The sequence below is a fragment of the Rana temporaria genome, chromosome 3 (assembly GCF_905171775.1).
Source record: "Rana temporaria chromosome 3, aRanTem1.1, whole genome shotgun sequence".
Lineage (NCBI taxonomy): Eukaryota > Metazoa > Chordata > Amphibia > Anura > Ranidae > Rana > Rana temporaria.
The window spans coordinates 341,304,367-341,320,356 of NC_053491.1; the positions used below are offsets into that span (position 1 = coordinate 341,304,367).

Below are 15,990 nucleotides of genomic sequence, written 5' to 3' on the forward strand. Positions count from 1 at the left end.
ATACCAAATGAACATAATTACAGCAATAATGCACTAAAGTAGTTGGCTGGTTGCTAACCACTTTACACAAGGTTGTTTGTATTTTCTTTCTTAGTTCACAGGAAGTGACAAGGACACTTCTTTTCTGGCAAGATCAACAAGTATTTTCTGTACTTGTTGAAAATGTTTTTAGCCTGGGATCTGCAGCCACCACCTCTAAGGACATAAGCTTTGCCTAGGCGGGAAATTATGGAGTGGGTGCAAATATGTGCTAAAAAAGACACTTGCTGCCCCAAAAAAACAAAAAACAAAATATGTAATAGGGAGGGATATGATTATGTAATATCCTAGATTTCATTGAAGGTCCATTTTAGGTCATCAGACTGGGCATGTTGTCTGCTCACATACAGACTGGTGCGTCCTTTGCTCAGACACAATGAGGTTGATTTACTAAATGTGTGGCTAAGCGCTGATGCACACAGGCATGAGCACTGGCATGAGTATTGCTGATTACAGCAATAAACCTCTATTGCCTGCTGTTCATCGGACCATTTATTACAAAATGGGGGTTATTTACTAAAACTGAAGAGTACACAATCTGATGCAGTTCTGCATAGAAACCAATCAGCTTCCAGGTTTTATTGTCAGACAAGCTGAAGCTGAACCAGATTCTGAGCGCTCCAGTTTTAGGAAATCTCCCCCAATGTTCTTTTCTGGTGTCTACCTCTAACCTCCGGCAACCTGACTGTGTATGCCAGACAGGCCTGGACATGTGCTCCCCTTGGCCACTACAAATGTTATATACTGTCTGGCATATCTTCCTGGAATCCTAGGAATCTTCCCTATATGTAGCTGTTGATTAGGAATGGGCTCGGGCGTGTCTGGGATCCCACTTGCCCAATCCCGCCAGGAAGCCGACACTGCACACAGCTGATCACAGGCAGTGAGACATTTCCTGATCCGCAGCTGCACAGTTTGGGAAATGTCTCACTGCCTGTGATCAGCCGTGTGCAGTGTTGGCTTCCTGGCGGGATTGGGCAGGTGGGATACCGAACATGCCCAAGGCCATCTCTATTGCTTTTTGCCTGACCCATGTACAATGTATGTACATTGCTTGGTTATTAGAATGACATTGATGTTACATCTTTGGAGGCTTCCCTCTCTTTATACTTTTAAGCTGGCCGTTCACTGATTGAATTTTGGCCGGTCCACAACTGCTTGACAAATATTGATTATTTCATTGACTTCTGTTCAAGAGATATGTTGAAAAACAACAATCAGCAGCTGCAGCCACTGATCGGTGTCCTGGTGGGGGGCGATTTCTTCATCCACCTTGTTTGTGTGGATGGAGGAATGTTGTTTTTATTTTGCTTTGAGCCCAATGGCTGAACAAAAAGACTAATTCCACGTACAGACGATCAGACATTCTGACAACAAAACCATGGATTTTTTTCCGACGGATGTTGGCTCAAACTTGTCTTGCATACACACGGTCACACAAATGTTGTCAGAAATTCCGAACGTCAAGAAAGCGGTGACGTACAAGACGTACGACGAGCCGAAAAAAAAGAAGTTCAATAGGCAGTGCGGCTCTTCTGCTTGATTCTGAGCATGCGTGGAATTTTGTGCGTTGGAATTGTGTACACACGTTCGGAATTTCCGACAACAAAACTTGTTGTCGGAAAATTTGAGAACCAGCTCTCAAATTTTTGTTGTCGGAAATTCCGACAGCAAATGTCCGATGGAGCATACACGCGGTTGGAATTTCCGACAACAAACTCCCATTGAACATTTGTTGTCGTAAATTCCAATCATGTGTACGTGGCATAACTGTCTATGGCTAGCCTCAGTTTTCTAAAACCTGTTGTCCTTTAACTCCATCATCAACCACGAAATAATGCAATATTTGAGTAAATGGGTTGAGGAAAAATGAAGCTGAATACACGTCAGTAAGTAAGTTAGAAAAATGATAAATTAAACAAGAATTCCAGACATCTGTGTGTTATACATACAGTGCCTTGCGAAAGTATTCGGCCCCTTAAACTTTGCGACCTTTTGCCAAATTTCAGGCTTCAAACATAAAGATATAAAACTGTAATTTTTTTTGAAGAATCAACAACAAGTGGGACACAATCATGAAGTGGAACGAAATTTATTGGATATTTCAAACTTTTTTAACAAATAAAAAACTGAAAAATTGGGCGTGCAAAATTATTCAGCCCCCTTAACTTAATACTTTGTAGCGCCACCTTTTGCTGCGATTACAGCTGTAAGTTGCAAAACAGCTCGAGCTCAGTGAGGTTGGATGGAGAGCATTTGTGAACAGCAGTTTTCAGTTCTTTCCACAGATTCTCGATTGGATTCAGGTCTGGACTTTGACTTGGCCATTCTAACACCTGAATATGTTTATTTGTGAACCATTCCATTGTAGATTTTGCTTTATGTTTTGGATCATTGTCTTGTTGGAAGACAAATCTCCGTCCCAGTCTCAGGTCTTTTGCAGACTTCTTCAGATTTTCTTCCAGAATGGTCCTGTATTTGGCTCCATCCATCTTCCCATCAATTTTAACCATCACCCCTGTCCCTGCTGAAGAAAAGCAGGCCCAAACCATGATGTTGCCACCACCATGTTTGACAGTGGGGATGGTGTGTTCAGGGTGATGAGCTGTGTTGCTTTTAAGCCAAACATAACGTTTTGCATTGTTGCCAAAAAGTTCGATTTTGGTTTCATCTGACCAGAGCACCTTCTTCCACATGTTTGGTGTGTCTCCCAGGTGGCTTGTGGCAAACTTTAAACAACACTTTTTATGGATAGCTTTAAGAAATGGCTTTCTTCTTGCCACACTTCCATAAAGGCCAGATTTGTGCAGTATACGACTGATTGTTGTCCTATGGACAGAGTCTCCCACCTCAGCTGTAGATCTCTGCAGTTCATCAAGAGTGATTATGGGCTTCTTGGCTGCATCTCTGATCAGTCTTCTCCTTGTATGAGCTGAAAGTTTAGAGGGACGGCCAGGTCTTCGTAGATTTGCAGTGGTCTGATACTCCTTCCATTTCAATATTATCGCTTGCACAGTGCTCCTTGGGATGTTTAACCACTTTGCATCCGGCCAATTGTCAAAAGATGGCCGCAAGGTGGCTCTCAATTGCCGGGAGGACGTCTATGGACGTCCTCCACTCCTCCAGCCACTGGGGGGCGCCCGAGCGCTCCCGCGGCATCACTGATGTGCCGATGGGTGTGCCTGGCGGCCGCGATGTCCGCCAGGCACCCGCGATCGGCGGATACACAGACAAGGACGTGGATCTGTGTGTGTAAACACACAGATTCATGTCCTGTCAGGGAGAAAGGAGACCAATCTGTGTCCCTTGTACATAGGGACACAGCATCGGTCACCTCCCCCATTCAGTCGCCCCCCCCCACGCACAGTTAGAAACACTCCCAGTTTACACATTTAACCCGTTCCTCACCCCTAGTGTTAACCCCTTCACTGCCAGTCACATTTATACAGTAATCAATGCATTTTTATAGCAGTGTTTGCTGTATAAATGTGAATGGTCCCAAAAATGTGTCAAAAGTGTCCGATATGTCCGCCGTAATGTCGCAGTCCCAATAAAAATCGCAGATCACCGCCATTACTATAAAAAATAAATAATAATAAAAAAAATTATAATTCTGTCCCCTTTTTTGTAGGCGCTATAACTTTTGCGCAAATCAGTCGCTTATTGCGTTTTTTTTAATAAAAATACGTAGAAGCCTAAACTGAGAAAAATTGGGATATTTATTATAGAAAAAAGTAAACAATATTGTGTTTTTTTTTTCAAAATTGTCGCTCTTTTTTGTTTATAGCGCAAAAAAAAAAACGCAGAGGTGATCAAATACCACCAAAAGAAAGCTCTATTTGTGGGAAAAAAAGGACGTCAATTTTGTTTGGGAGCCACGTCGCACGACTGCGCAATTGTCAGTTAAAGCGACGCAGTGCTGGAAGCTGAAATTTCTGGGCACGAAGGGAGTTTATGTGCCCAGTAAGCAAGTGGTTAAAGCTTGGGAAATCTTTTTGTATCCAAATCCGGCTTTAAACTTCTCCATCAGTATCTAGGACCTGCCTGGTGTGTTCCTTGTTCATGATGCTCTCTGCTCTTTAAATGGACCTCTGAGACTATCACAGTGCAGGTGCATTTATAGGGAGACTTGATTACACACAGGTGGATTCTATTTATCATCATTAGTCATTCAGGTCAACATTGGATCATTCAGAGATCCTCGCTGAACTTCTGGAGAGAGTTTGCTGCACTGAAAGTAAAGGGGCTGAATAATTTTGCACGCCAAATTTTTCAGTTTTTTATTTGTTAAAAAAGTTTGAAATATCCAATAAATTTCGTTCCACTTCATGATTGTGTCCCACTTGTTGATTCTTCAAAAAAAATTACAGTTTTATATCTTTATGTTTGAAGCCTGAAATGTGGCAAAAGGTCGCAAAGTTCAAGGGGGCCGAATACTTTCGCAAGGCACTGTACCGTAGTTACATTACTTAGATCAAGGTAACTAAGTATATACCATACCTGGTCAATGCCCCTGGAAGCTGGAAATTACTGAAGTAAACAAAGACACAGGTGATCACCATTTGCTTCCGGGTCCCCTGTCGAGCAGCTACACCTGCTCACTGAACACATGTTGGCTGTGTAGAAATGGACACCATACAGACAATGCTGTGCATTTTCTGAATGAATGCAAAGCGTTCTTTGATGGGACGAGGTGAAAAGGTAGGAGTCGGACAGTGGTGAATGCTGCCCATGCCGAGCAGCCAGCTGCTGAGGGTGAGACCTGTGGAAGCAAGTGGAGATCACTGGAGTAGCGTGTCTACTTCAATGATTTCCAACTGCCAGGGGCATTGGCCAGCTATGGAATATGCACAGTAACATTGGACCAAGCTGGATCAATGTAACTATGTACAGTGTAACATATCAATGCTGGAATTATTCTTCAAATGTGTTGTACATATAATCTCGTCTGTGGATATTGGAACTACTTATGATTTTTTTTTGTAAAGTCGTATGCATTATGAAATGTCTCATGTTTGTCCTTTCACAGCTTGAAGACAATGAAAAGACCTCCCTCACAGAGCCCCCTGGTAATGGAATGACAAAGTCAGCTGACATAAACCAGGAGCAGGGAAAGAGGAAGGAGCCAGATGAGCCGGCCCCCCCAGAAACTTACAGACTAAGTAAGCATTTCAAATTAACAGGTCAGTAGCTGGAAACTAAGGTAGTGGTATATAGCCTATAGTGGAACTTTGTTCCAACAATGCAACCTTCCCTGGCAGTGCCAGCAACTTTGTTCAGACTTCTTCTGTGTTAGTAATCTTCAGTGATCCTAACTGGCCGTGCTGAGATGATGTAACTTTTGCGCATGCGTGAGGGTTCATTCATTCCAGTAGCTGGCACATGCCAGAACTCAGCTGCACATGTGTACATTTTGAAAGAAAATTGCAAATGGACAAGTAAAAATCCTTTATTCAAGAAGAGAAAATCGTGTCATACGACCATGAAGGACCTTGTCATTCCTGTAATAGGATGCAAGTGCTATGTTCCCGCGGAGCAGAGCTTTTACTGGGGTGCCTTTTCAATGAATTGCATATAAGCAACAGAGTCTTACATCGGCTGCTAAATTCTCTAGTGTATAATAATTTAACTACTTCCTGCCCAAGGCCGTCATATGACGTCCTGGACATTGATTGGAGATACCTGAATGATGCCTGCGGCTGCAGGCTTGGTTCAGATCTCATTAGTTTTAGCCGGCGATTCCCTGCCCCATAAAAACAACGGCTGTCCCCATAATGTTCCCCCTTCCGCCACTCTCCAGTGCTTCAACCAGCTTACCTGTGTGATTGGCGAGCCGGAGAAGGAATGCGCTGGTGCCGGAAGATATAATGGAGAAAACCGTGGACCAAATCATCCCTGGCAGTCTCTATGACCTTCAGGGGACCCGGGCGCGACAGTATGACATCACGTCTAAACATAAACACTGCCATGTACTCGGCTGAAAAGGCCGAGATCGGTTGTTTTTTTGATCTTGGTCTTTTCTGCCTAGAGGAGAGATGTTGGGTGAGAGGACCTGCCATGCCCTATTCCTGTCTTCATTCATTGTAATAGGAATAAGAGGGATAAAAAAAATGTAAAGGGAAAGTGTAAAAAACAAAAAACAAAATAAAAGATAAAAAAAAAAAAAATCTTTTAAAGTGCCCCCGTCCCCGAATGCAGAAGCGAGCGCATATGTACGTCGTGCCCACATTTGTAAACAGCTTTCAAACCATACATGTGAGGTATCGCCACAAACGTTAGAGCGAGAGCAACAATTCTAGCCCTAGACCCCCTCTGTAACTCTTAACAAGTAACCTGTAAAAAAAAATTAAATGTCGCCTATGGAGATTTTTAAGTACCGAAGTTTGTCGCCATTCCACGAGTGTGCGCAATTTTAAAGCATGACATGTTGGGTATCTATTTACTCGGCATAACATAGTCTGTCACATTTATACAAGAAAATTGGGCTAACTTTAATGTTTTATTTATTTTTTAATTCATGAAACGCGTTTGAAAAATTGCTGCACAAATACCGTGTGTTGCAACGACTGCCATTTTATTCCCAGCTAAAAAAACATATATAATATTTGGGGGTTCTGAGTCATGTTCTAGCAAATAAAATATGATTTTTACATGTAGGAGAGCAGTGCCAGAATAGGCCCGTTATGGAAGTGGTTTAAAAAAGAAAAGGAAAGCAGCAGCGTAAATGGTAGTCTTTGAAGTCAGAATTTATACAGCATTTGACTCCCCTGATATATGGCCTTATGCACACTAGGCATTTGCCCAGCTCTTCTGAACACCTTTTCTCCTGGTAGGAGAAAAGCAGCATTAAAAACGTGCCTAAAGCCATGTTTTGAAAACGCGTTCAGGTGCATCCGGTCTCTTTTTTCATTTGTTTAATTGGCCAGAGTATCAATGTATTCTGGCTATTTAAATAAATGAATGCTCAAGCGCTAAATGTACCTAATGCTTAGGCGCATTTATATTCTGTGTATTTCTCTGACTGGTCACTCCTCTCCTGAAAGGCACAAGTCATATTTTTTTCTGCCTCTAATGCTTCTGTCTCTAAATTCCTGTGTGTATGCTTTGCCACATAGGCTAACATGGAGGGTCATTTAGGGGCAGAAAAAAACATCAAACGCACTTAAAGCGGTGTACTCCTGCGGGAGTCTATACCAGGAAGTGGTGCAAATACCTGTTTTATACAGGTATCTGCACCCCCTACCCCCTGAAAGGTGCCAAATGTAACAACGGAGGGGGGAGGGTTCCAAAAAGCGGAGGTTCACTTTTGGGTGAACCTCCACTTTAAAAGTGGCATTTTTCTATGCCTATTGAGCATGAGGCCTAAAAGAAGCCATACTCAGCCTTATTTTTTACTTACTTCCAGTTCCTAAGGCCAAACTTCAGTCTTGCCGAGTTGTTCAGGCTTCTGTCCTCTCCTCTATTGCTTACTCTGATTTCATTGCACTCTGTGAATTTCTCACAATATGCATTAGAGTCAGTAAGTCCCACAGAGCCCGCCTCATTTCCTGGCTAGGGGACATCCAACATCATCTAACCCTTTCCTACCCAGTTTATTGCCCCTGACCAGCCCCTTTCATTACCTGGATGTCAGTTCTTTCATTCAGGGAGGCTTAGCATCATATTTGGGCATCTTTAGTGCAAGCTGCATGCAAATGCAGTCTGCGTATGAATGTTCACTCCTCCAGATTAACACCACCAGCAATCAAGGCATTTTAATATTTACAAGAGCCAGCCCACTACTTGCATGAGAGCTAAGGGCTCTTGAGAGGAGTACTGAGATGGGCTGCTGTGATATTTTTAGGAAGTTATGTACAGCAACCCACAAGCCCCACTTACCAGCCATGATCTGCTTGCATTGCAAATGGAAGGTTAGAGACCCAGTTATAAAGTCAATGTGCAAACTCCTACTCCTATATGTCCAAATACGGTATCTCATGAAAATGTGATGGTTTTATTAAAAACAATTATTAGCATATTGATTAGGAGGTTAGGGAGCAACCAGGGAAGGCAAAATATAAGTAGATTACATTTCAGCTTTAGGTGCAGTAACCAATTAAAATTCTCCCTGAGGAAGTCAGACCAGTGCAAGATGAATTGTATTGGTTTCTGTATCTCCCTGCATCAATCTTGGGAAAACTGATCACTGGTGATTTGAAGCACCAATGCTTCTCATGCTCAGTAATGGGGTACATTTGGAGAATCATATATGTGAATCTAAGACTTCCAATTTCTTTTTCAGATCATGAAGAAGATGGTACTCAGAAAATCTGCCCCTATCCATCCCTAAAAGACCTGCTGAGTCTTTCTGATGTGGAATGTTCCCTTTGTATTAGGTAAGTTGTAATGGATAAGCTCATTTGGCTTTATCTAATAAAACTCAAGGTGTAGAGTGCAGTGACCCCTACTGGCACTCAGAATGGTGCATCCCCCTTGTAAGTGTCTGTAGTATAGTATAGTATGCTGGGAGGTACTACAGCTGGATGGGTGCTTCATCTTACTATTGCAACAAAGATAAGACATGTGGCAGATGGTGGAGCTTTTAACCTCCCTGGCGGTAAACCCGAGCGTGACTCGGGGTTGGTTTTCAATGCTAAAATCGGTATCCCCGAGTCACGCACGTGGACTTGCAGCGGCGCGGCTTACCTTTCGCTGGATCCACAGGCAAATTACTTACCTTGTCCCTGGATCCAGCGATGCCACCCCGCTGTGTGAGCGAGTGGGACCTCCTCGCTCGATTCACAGTCCCCGTGTGCCGCCGATCTCCGTTCCCTGCGACGTTACGACGCACGGGAGCGGAGAACGGCGCCAAATTCAAAAAAGTAAACAAACACTTTACATACAGTATACTGTAATCTTATAGATTACAGTACTGTATGTAAAAAATACACACCCCCCTTGTCCCTAGTGGTCTGCTCAGTGCCCTACATGTACTTTTATAAAAAAAAAAATGTAATTTCTGCCTAAAAACTGTAGATTGTCCAAAAGTGTCCCTTTATGTCAAAAATGGTTTTAGATCAGCTAGAAAACAGCGATAATAAATTATAATCACTTGCAGAATTGTGCGATAGCGATTTGTGGGGAAATTCGTCATAAAAAAAAATAATAATGACAGCGACAATTCTGCAACTGAGCAAATTTCAGTGATTTTGAGTTGATTACATTATTGAATAATTTTTATTATAATTATATTATTACTTGTTATAATTATTTATAGTTATTTATTATATTATAATTTATAATTTTGTTTTAAAAAAAAAATCATACCCGGGATGCCTACAAGACTCTTGCTTGGTCAGATTTAAGTGAGTTATTTCTAAAAATTACAGGCCTACAGTATAAAACGCCAAATTTCCTTGCAAAATAATTGTACCGCTTTCTGTACGTAATTCCAGACAGAATCATACCGCCAGGGAGGTTAAGGAGGGGGAAGAAGATGAGGGCAGTGGAGGGAGGGGTTGTATGCAGAGGGAAGAGCTACTATTTGATATCATTTGGCAGGTATGTATGTGTGGCGGCATGGTAGAGTTCCTGCACCTATTCTCTGAGAAAAAAATCCCTGGTGGTGAGTGGTTAGGCCCGCCATACACGGTTCGAATCTCGGCTGGTTCAGCGGGAACCAGACAAGATTTGAACCATTAGTGGGCGGGCTAAATATACCAAGTTCGGAAAAAGAAAAATTGCACTAATCAATTGTAAATTAAGTGAATTAATGGGGAGGCTGCAATAGCGTGAACTAACACAAAACAGATAAAAAAAGAAAGAAAAATTGCGCCAACCAATATTAAATTAATGTAAACAGTGAAGTCCTCAGTGCCTTCTATCAGTGAGGCACAGAAAAGGGTGTGCACTAAAAAAGTGCATAAATAATAAACAAATGGTGAACAAAAAGTCCAATAATAAAGTCCATAAACTGAATTCCGATCCAGCCAGCACCCAGTGTGAAGATGAAACAGTTGTGACCCGCCACCATATGGACTGAGGCTTACCACAAAGTAATTTGATAACAGCGTTAATCAAATCATTGCAGGATATTTCCAGAACATCGGATAATGGCTACACATACGCCGGGTCACGCTCCCTTTAAGAAATCCACGATGGGGTACAGCAGCATACAATAGCGAATACCGTCCTCACACCATGTCACATCCCAGTCAGTGTCAGCATAAAAGGAAGGAGATCGCACATAGGGTAGTATGCACTTAACAAGTTTTAATTAAAAGAAGATTAAAACTACTTACAAACAGATGTAAATAGAAAGCGAACAAACAATTTGCCGGCCGGCATCTAACAGGAGCCCTTCCTGTACGCGGTGACGTCACTGCACTCCGTCCCAGACGCGTTTCGTCACAATCTGACGTTTTCATTCCCATTGAAAACGTCAGATTGTGACGAAACGCGTCTGGGACGGAGTGCAGTGACGTCACCGCGTACAGGAAGGGCTCCTGTTAGATGCCGGCCGGCAAATTGTTTGTTCGCTTTCTATTTACATCTGTTTGTAAGTAGTTTTAATCTTCTTTTAATTAAAACTTGTTAAGTGCATACTACCCTATGTGCGATCTCCTTCCTTTTATGCTGACACTGACTGGGATGTGACATGGTGTGAGGACGGTATTCGCTATTGTATGCTGCTGTACCCCATCGTGGATTTCTTAAAGGGAGCGTGACCCGGCGTATGTGTAGCCATTATCCGATGTTCTGGAAATATCCTGCAATGATTTGATTAACGCTGTTATCAAATTACTTTGTGGTAAGCCTCAGTCCATATGGTGGCGGGTCACAACTGTTTCATCTTCACACTGGGTGCTGGCTGGATCGGAATTCAGTTTATGGACTTTATTATTGGACTTTTTGTTCACCATTTGTTTATTATTTATGCACTTTTTTAGTGCACACCCTTTTCTGTGCCTCACTGATAGAAGGCACTGAGGACTTCACTGTTTACATTAATTTAATATTGGTTGGCGCAATTTTTCTTTCTTTTTTTAAATATACCAAGTTGGTCGGTCGATCAACTTTGGTACAATCAGCCTGCCACATTAGCATATGATTATCCCCCATAAAAACGGTCTTTGTTGATGGGGGCATCTAGCTCATTTCTTTCCTGCAACCTGTGGTTGCAGGAAAGAAATTTGCTCCATTTATGGCTGGCCTTAGAATCACTGTCAGATTTTAATTGCTGTGTTCCTATTAGGAAGATTAGTGTTCTCCTACTGTCTTGATCACCAGTGTCACCAGAAACATGTGGCAATGTACATAACATTCAGTAAAAATGGCACCCCAAAGTACTGGGCCCTAAAATTGATGATTGAGGAAGGAAAGGATAAGAACTGCCGAGACGGGCCTCCTTTGGTGTCAGTGTAAATGGGGCCATTAGGTTGAACCATGTGTGTGTGCATTGGGCACACAAAGCATCTTTCAGAGATCAGATTGTTTCCTAGTAAACTTGCATCCTGTAATATCTATAGACAGCTTAACACTGCGGATCATAGCGGAATCTAATTAATTCTGTAACACAAGTGGCAAAGCAAAGGGATGCCTTATTTAGAGAGAAATGAAGGTTGTTATTGTCAATTACCAAGCAGATGATCTGGGCTTCTCTCCAAATATGCACTCCAGGTTTCTAAAAGATTAAAAGAGCAAATATCGGGTCTGTCATGCCCCTGCAATAATGAGCCGATTCTGCTGAGTTTAGAAATGATCTAGTCAAACGGAATCTGTTGTAAATCTCATGTTTATAAATATATATGATTTGTCTAAAGAAAGAAAATAGGAAAAACCAACTTTGTAAACACAAATTTAATTAAATATAAAATAAAACACATTTATTGTCCAACCTAGGGCATATCCGCTTTAAGTAAAGTGGGAACGGGTTAGAACCTCTGATTTTTTTAATTTATTTTTATTCTCTTTGTTGTCTCCACTGGGGAAATTTCCCTTCACTTCCTGTCCGCCTGTTACCTGGACAGAAGATTAGAGGAGATCTCTCCAAAAGAGGCAAAGACAGGGGCCCGGATTCAGAGAGCAATTGCGCCTGCGTAACCATAGTTACGCAGCGCAATTGCTGACTTGCACCGGCGTTACGAATGCTCCTGATTCAGGAACATCGTAACGCCGACTGCAGCCTAAAATCTGCGTGGCATAAGGCTCTTATGCCACGCATATTTTAGGCTGAATTCTTGCGATGACCGCTAGGGGGCGCTCCCATTGTGCTCAGTGTATAGTATGCAAATTGCATACTAACACCGATTCACAATGTTGCGCGAGCCCTGCGTACGCAAGTTACGTCGTTTCCGTACGGCGTGTTTAGCGTAAGGCTGCCCCTTCTAATAGTAGGGGCAGCCAATGCTAAAGGATACCCGTCGTTCCCGCGTCGCGATATTTGAAATCTACGTCGTTTGCGTAAGCTTCTGCTCCGTGAATCAAGGGCAGCAGAGCAAATTTGCGGGGGCGCAGGGCAAAATCGTTGCCCTGCGCCCCCGCAAAAAAAGCGCAAATCTCTTTGAATCCGGGCCAGAGAAAGTAACACCTCTCTTTGGTAAAGTAATGCCCCGTACACACGATCGGATTTCCCGTCGGAATAAACTCCAACGGGTTTTTCCGACGGAATTTCGTTCAAGCTGATTTGCATACACATGACACACCAAATTCCGACCGTCGAAAATGCGGTGGCGTACAATACTACGACAAACCTAGAATAATGAAGTTCAATGCTTTCGAGCATGCGTCGAATTGTTTCAGAGCATGCATGTTTTTTTCTCCATCGGAAATTCCATACAGACGAACGGAATTTCTCTTTCTAAGTCCGTCGGAATTTCCGATGGAAAAAGTCCGATGAGGCATACACACGGTCGGAATATCCGATGAAAAAATTCCGTCAGACTTTTTCCATCGGAAATTCCGACGTGTTTATTACTGCAATTGTCTATTACTAAAATCCCAAAAGTATTCAGTCAACACAAACCACCTATTTAAATTATTTGAAAATTTAAGTTAAAAAGAAGAAGCTTTTTGTTGCATATATTTGCAAATACAGATATAGCCTCACTGCCTATGTTTTGATGATTTGTATACACATGAGGCTCAGTGTGGCGAGTGTCCATAAAGAAAGCCATAGATAAATTGATTTCCTTTTCTTTCACAACGGGATGCAGGAAAGAAAATCGATTGATTCCTTCATTAATACAGTCAGTGCTGATGGGGGAATCCCTCCTGGAGTGCTGATGTATTCTACCAGTGGGGAGCCTTTTCTGCCGGCAGAATACAATAAATACTGCTAGCAGCTATAGCCACTGGCAGTAATCGCATGTAGAAAAATCAAAAATGCTGGTTGTACTTGAGTCAATCGATTGATCGATTTGGATAGAATCATCCTGCTCATACGTGAATCAAAATTCGGCCAGAACCGTCCGAATTTCAATCCATGTATGGCTGGCTGAACAGACACTCCATCCTCAATGCAGCTCAGTAACACAGGTAACCTGGAAAAAGCATAGGCTCAGCAATACTAAACTTCCTGCCCACCAAACATCTTCGGTGACCTGGAGCCTGTTAAAAATGCAGGTGCAGCGGCTGGGCAAAAAACGCTGCTTAGTGATGCTGTACCTGAACTTTCAATAGGGTTGATTTGCCTGTATCTGCTCCTAGTACAGCCCTGTATGTGTGTGCGTGGCATCCTTATGGGTTAAGGGTAGGAAGTGACAACTAAAAGACCTTAGGTGACATGTCCCTGACACAAAGGGGGCAAATATAACCATGATAAATAATTCATCAGCAATCCAGTGAAAGTGGGGGGGGGGGGGGGGAATCAAGGAGACCATTTAATTCTCAATTAGGGACCATAGATGTAAAGCCCTGTTAAACCCATTGGCCCAGATTCTCGTAGGGCGGCGTAAATGTAAGCGGGCGTAGCGTATCGTAGAGAGGCAAGTGCTGTATTCACAAAGCACTTGCGTCCAAAGTTACGTCGGCGTAGCGTAAATGTGCCGGCGTAAGCGCGCCTAAATCAAATGAGGAACAGGGGGGCGTGTTTTATGTAAACTAATCACGACCCCACGTAAATGACGCTTTTTTCGAACGGCGCATGCACGCGCATGCTCAGTATCATGTCGAATTTTTTAATTAAATTACGCCCGCTCAATGCCTAGTCGAAGTGAACGTAACTTACGTCCAGCCCCAATCACGGATGACTTACGCAAACGACGTAAAATACGACACTGTTCGTATGTTTCCGACATCCTTACCTAACATGACTTACCCCTGCTTTATGAGGGGTAACTTTACGCCGGCGTATATGTCTTACATAAACAACGTATCTTGATATGCCGGGCGCACGTACGTTCGTGAATCGGCGTATCTAGCTAATTAGCATATTCAACGCAGAAATATACGGAAGCGCCACCTAGTGGCCAGCGTAAATATGCACCCTAAGATACGACGGCGTAGGAGACTTACGCCGCTCGTATCTAGGCAACTGTGAGGCGTATCTGATTCTATGAATCAGGCGCCGAGTTGGGACGGGCCGCACTCAGTTACGACGGCGTATCTGGAGATACGCCGGCGTAACTCCTTTGAGAATCCGGGCCATTGTATTTATTACTGTTTTGCAGTACACAGTCATCCATATGCTGCTCTTTTTTATTTATTTATTGCTATGTTTTGCATTGGATAGTTGGCCACAGTGGCACAGTGGCGTAGCGTGGGTTGTCAGCACCCAGGGCAAGGCAAAAAATTCCCTTCCCTTCCCTTCCTACAATAGTACTGACCAGCCTGATTCTTATACTGACCACTACACTAACCTCTCTACATGATTCCTAGACTGGCCTACCCAATTCCTACACTGGCCACTTAACTGCACACTGACCACTTAACTGCACACTGACCACTTAACTGCACACTGACCACTACACTGCACACTGACCACTACACTACACACTGACCACTACACTACACACTGTACACTGACCACTACACTACACACTGACCACTACACTGCACACCGACGACTACACTGCACACTGACCACTATACTACACACTGACCACTACACTACACACTGTACACTGACCACTACACTACACACTGACCACTACACTACACACTGTACACTGACCACTACACTACACACTGAACACTACACTGACCACTACACTGCACACCGACGACTACACTGCACACTGACCACTACACTACACACTGACCACTGCACACTGACCACTACACTACACACTGACCAAAACACACTGACCACTACACACTGCAAACTGACCACTACACTTGGGCAGCAGCTCTCATACACAATGGCCTGGGTATGTAGTGGTCTACGACACTCTCCCAACCACCCCCACACAATCCACCAATTAACAGTAGCGCTGTTGTTTGGAGCAGTGTGTGTGTAAAAGCAGTGGTCTTACTTTCCAACATGCTGCCAGTGCAGGATAGTTAAATCCTTGCTACAGCACATAACAAGTTAAAAAACAGCATATTTATAAATGTATATGCAGCATGACTCCGGGACAATAAAAAAACACAGAGTAGTTGATTTTGTAAGGCAAATAGGCTGTTCCCTTTGCAAGGGAATTTCCCCCAAAGCTTAGTGAATGTGGTGAAATTTCACTTTGCAAAGAAAACCCAATCATGTGCAAAAAAAACTTTTTTTTGCTTGCACGTGATTGGGTGATCATTCCAGATGACAAGCAATTGAGCTGCGTGTTTGAAAGTGGCTTGCTAAGCTATTGCTAGACTTGCCAGGCTTGACAAGGTTGTTGCACAATTGCAGCAAGTCCGCATTACATGACTCCAGATCAACTTTCTTTGCAAACAGTCTGCTGCAAGTTCTGATTAATTTATCTTGTGCAATAGTCATCCCACCACAGGGGTCACTGTGGCTGAATTGTAATGCTGTAGACTTGC

At 43.0% G+C, this 15,990-nt stretch overlaps 1 protein-coding gene across 4 annotated transcripts in view; it reads left to right on the forward strand.

Moving 5' to 3' along the window:
• LOC120932605 (LON peptidase N-terminal domain and RING finger protein 1-like) overlaps positions 1–15,990 on the forward strand; it is a 107,145-nt gene that overhangs the window by 46,381 nt on the left and 44,774 nt on the right. For 3 of the 4 annotated variants that reach the window (XM_040345107.1, XM_040345109.1, XM_040345111.1), the window contains 2 exons: positions 5,069–5,222; positions 8,321–8,414. In XM_040345107.1, the coding sequence (XP_040201041.1) occupies positions 5,069–5,222; positions 8,321–8,414 (248 nt within the window). The remainder of the gene's footprint in view (positions 1–5,068; positions 5,223–8,320; positions 8,415–15,990) is intronic. The other variant, XM_040345108.1, reaches the window with a different exon arrangement.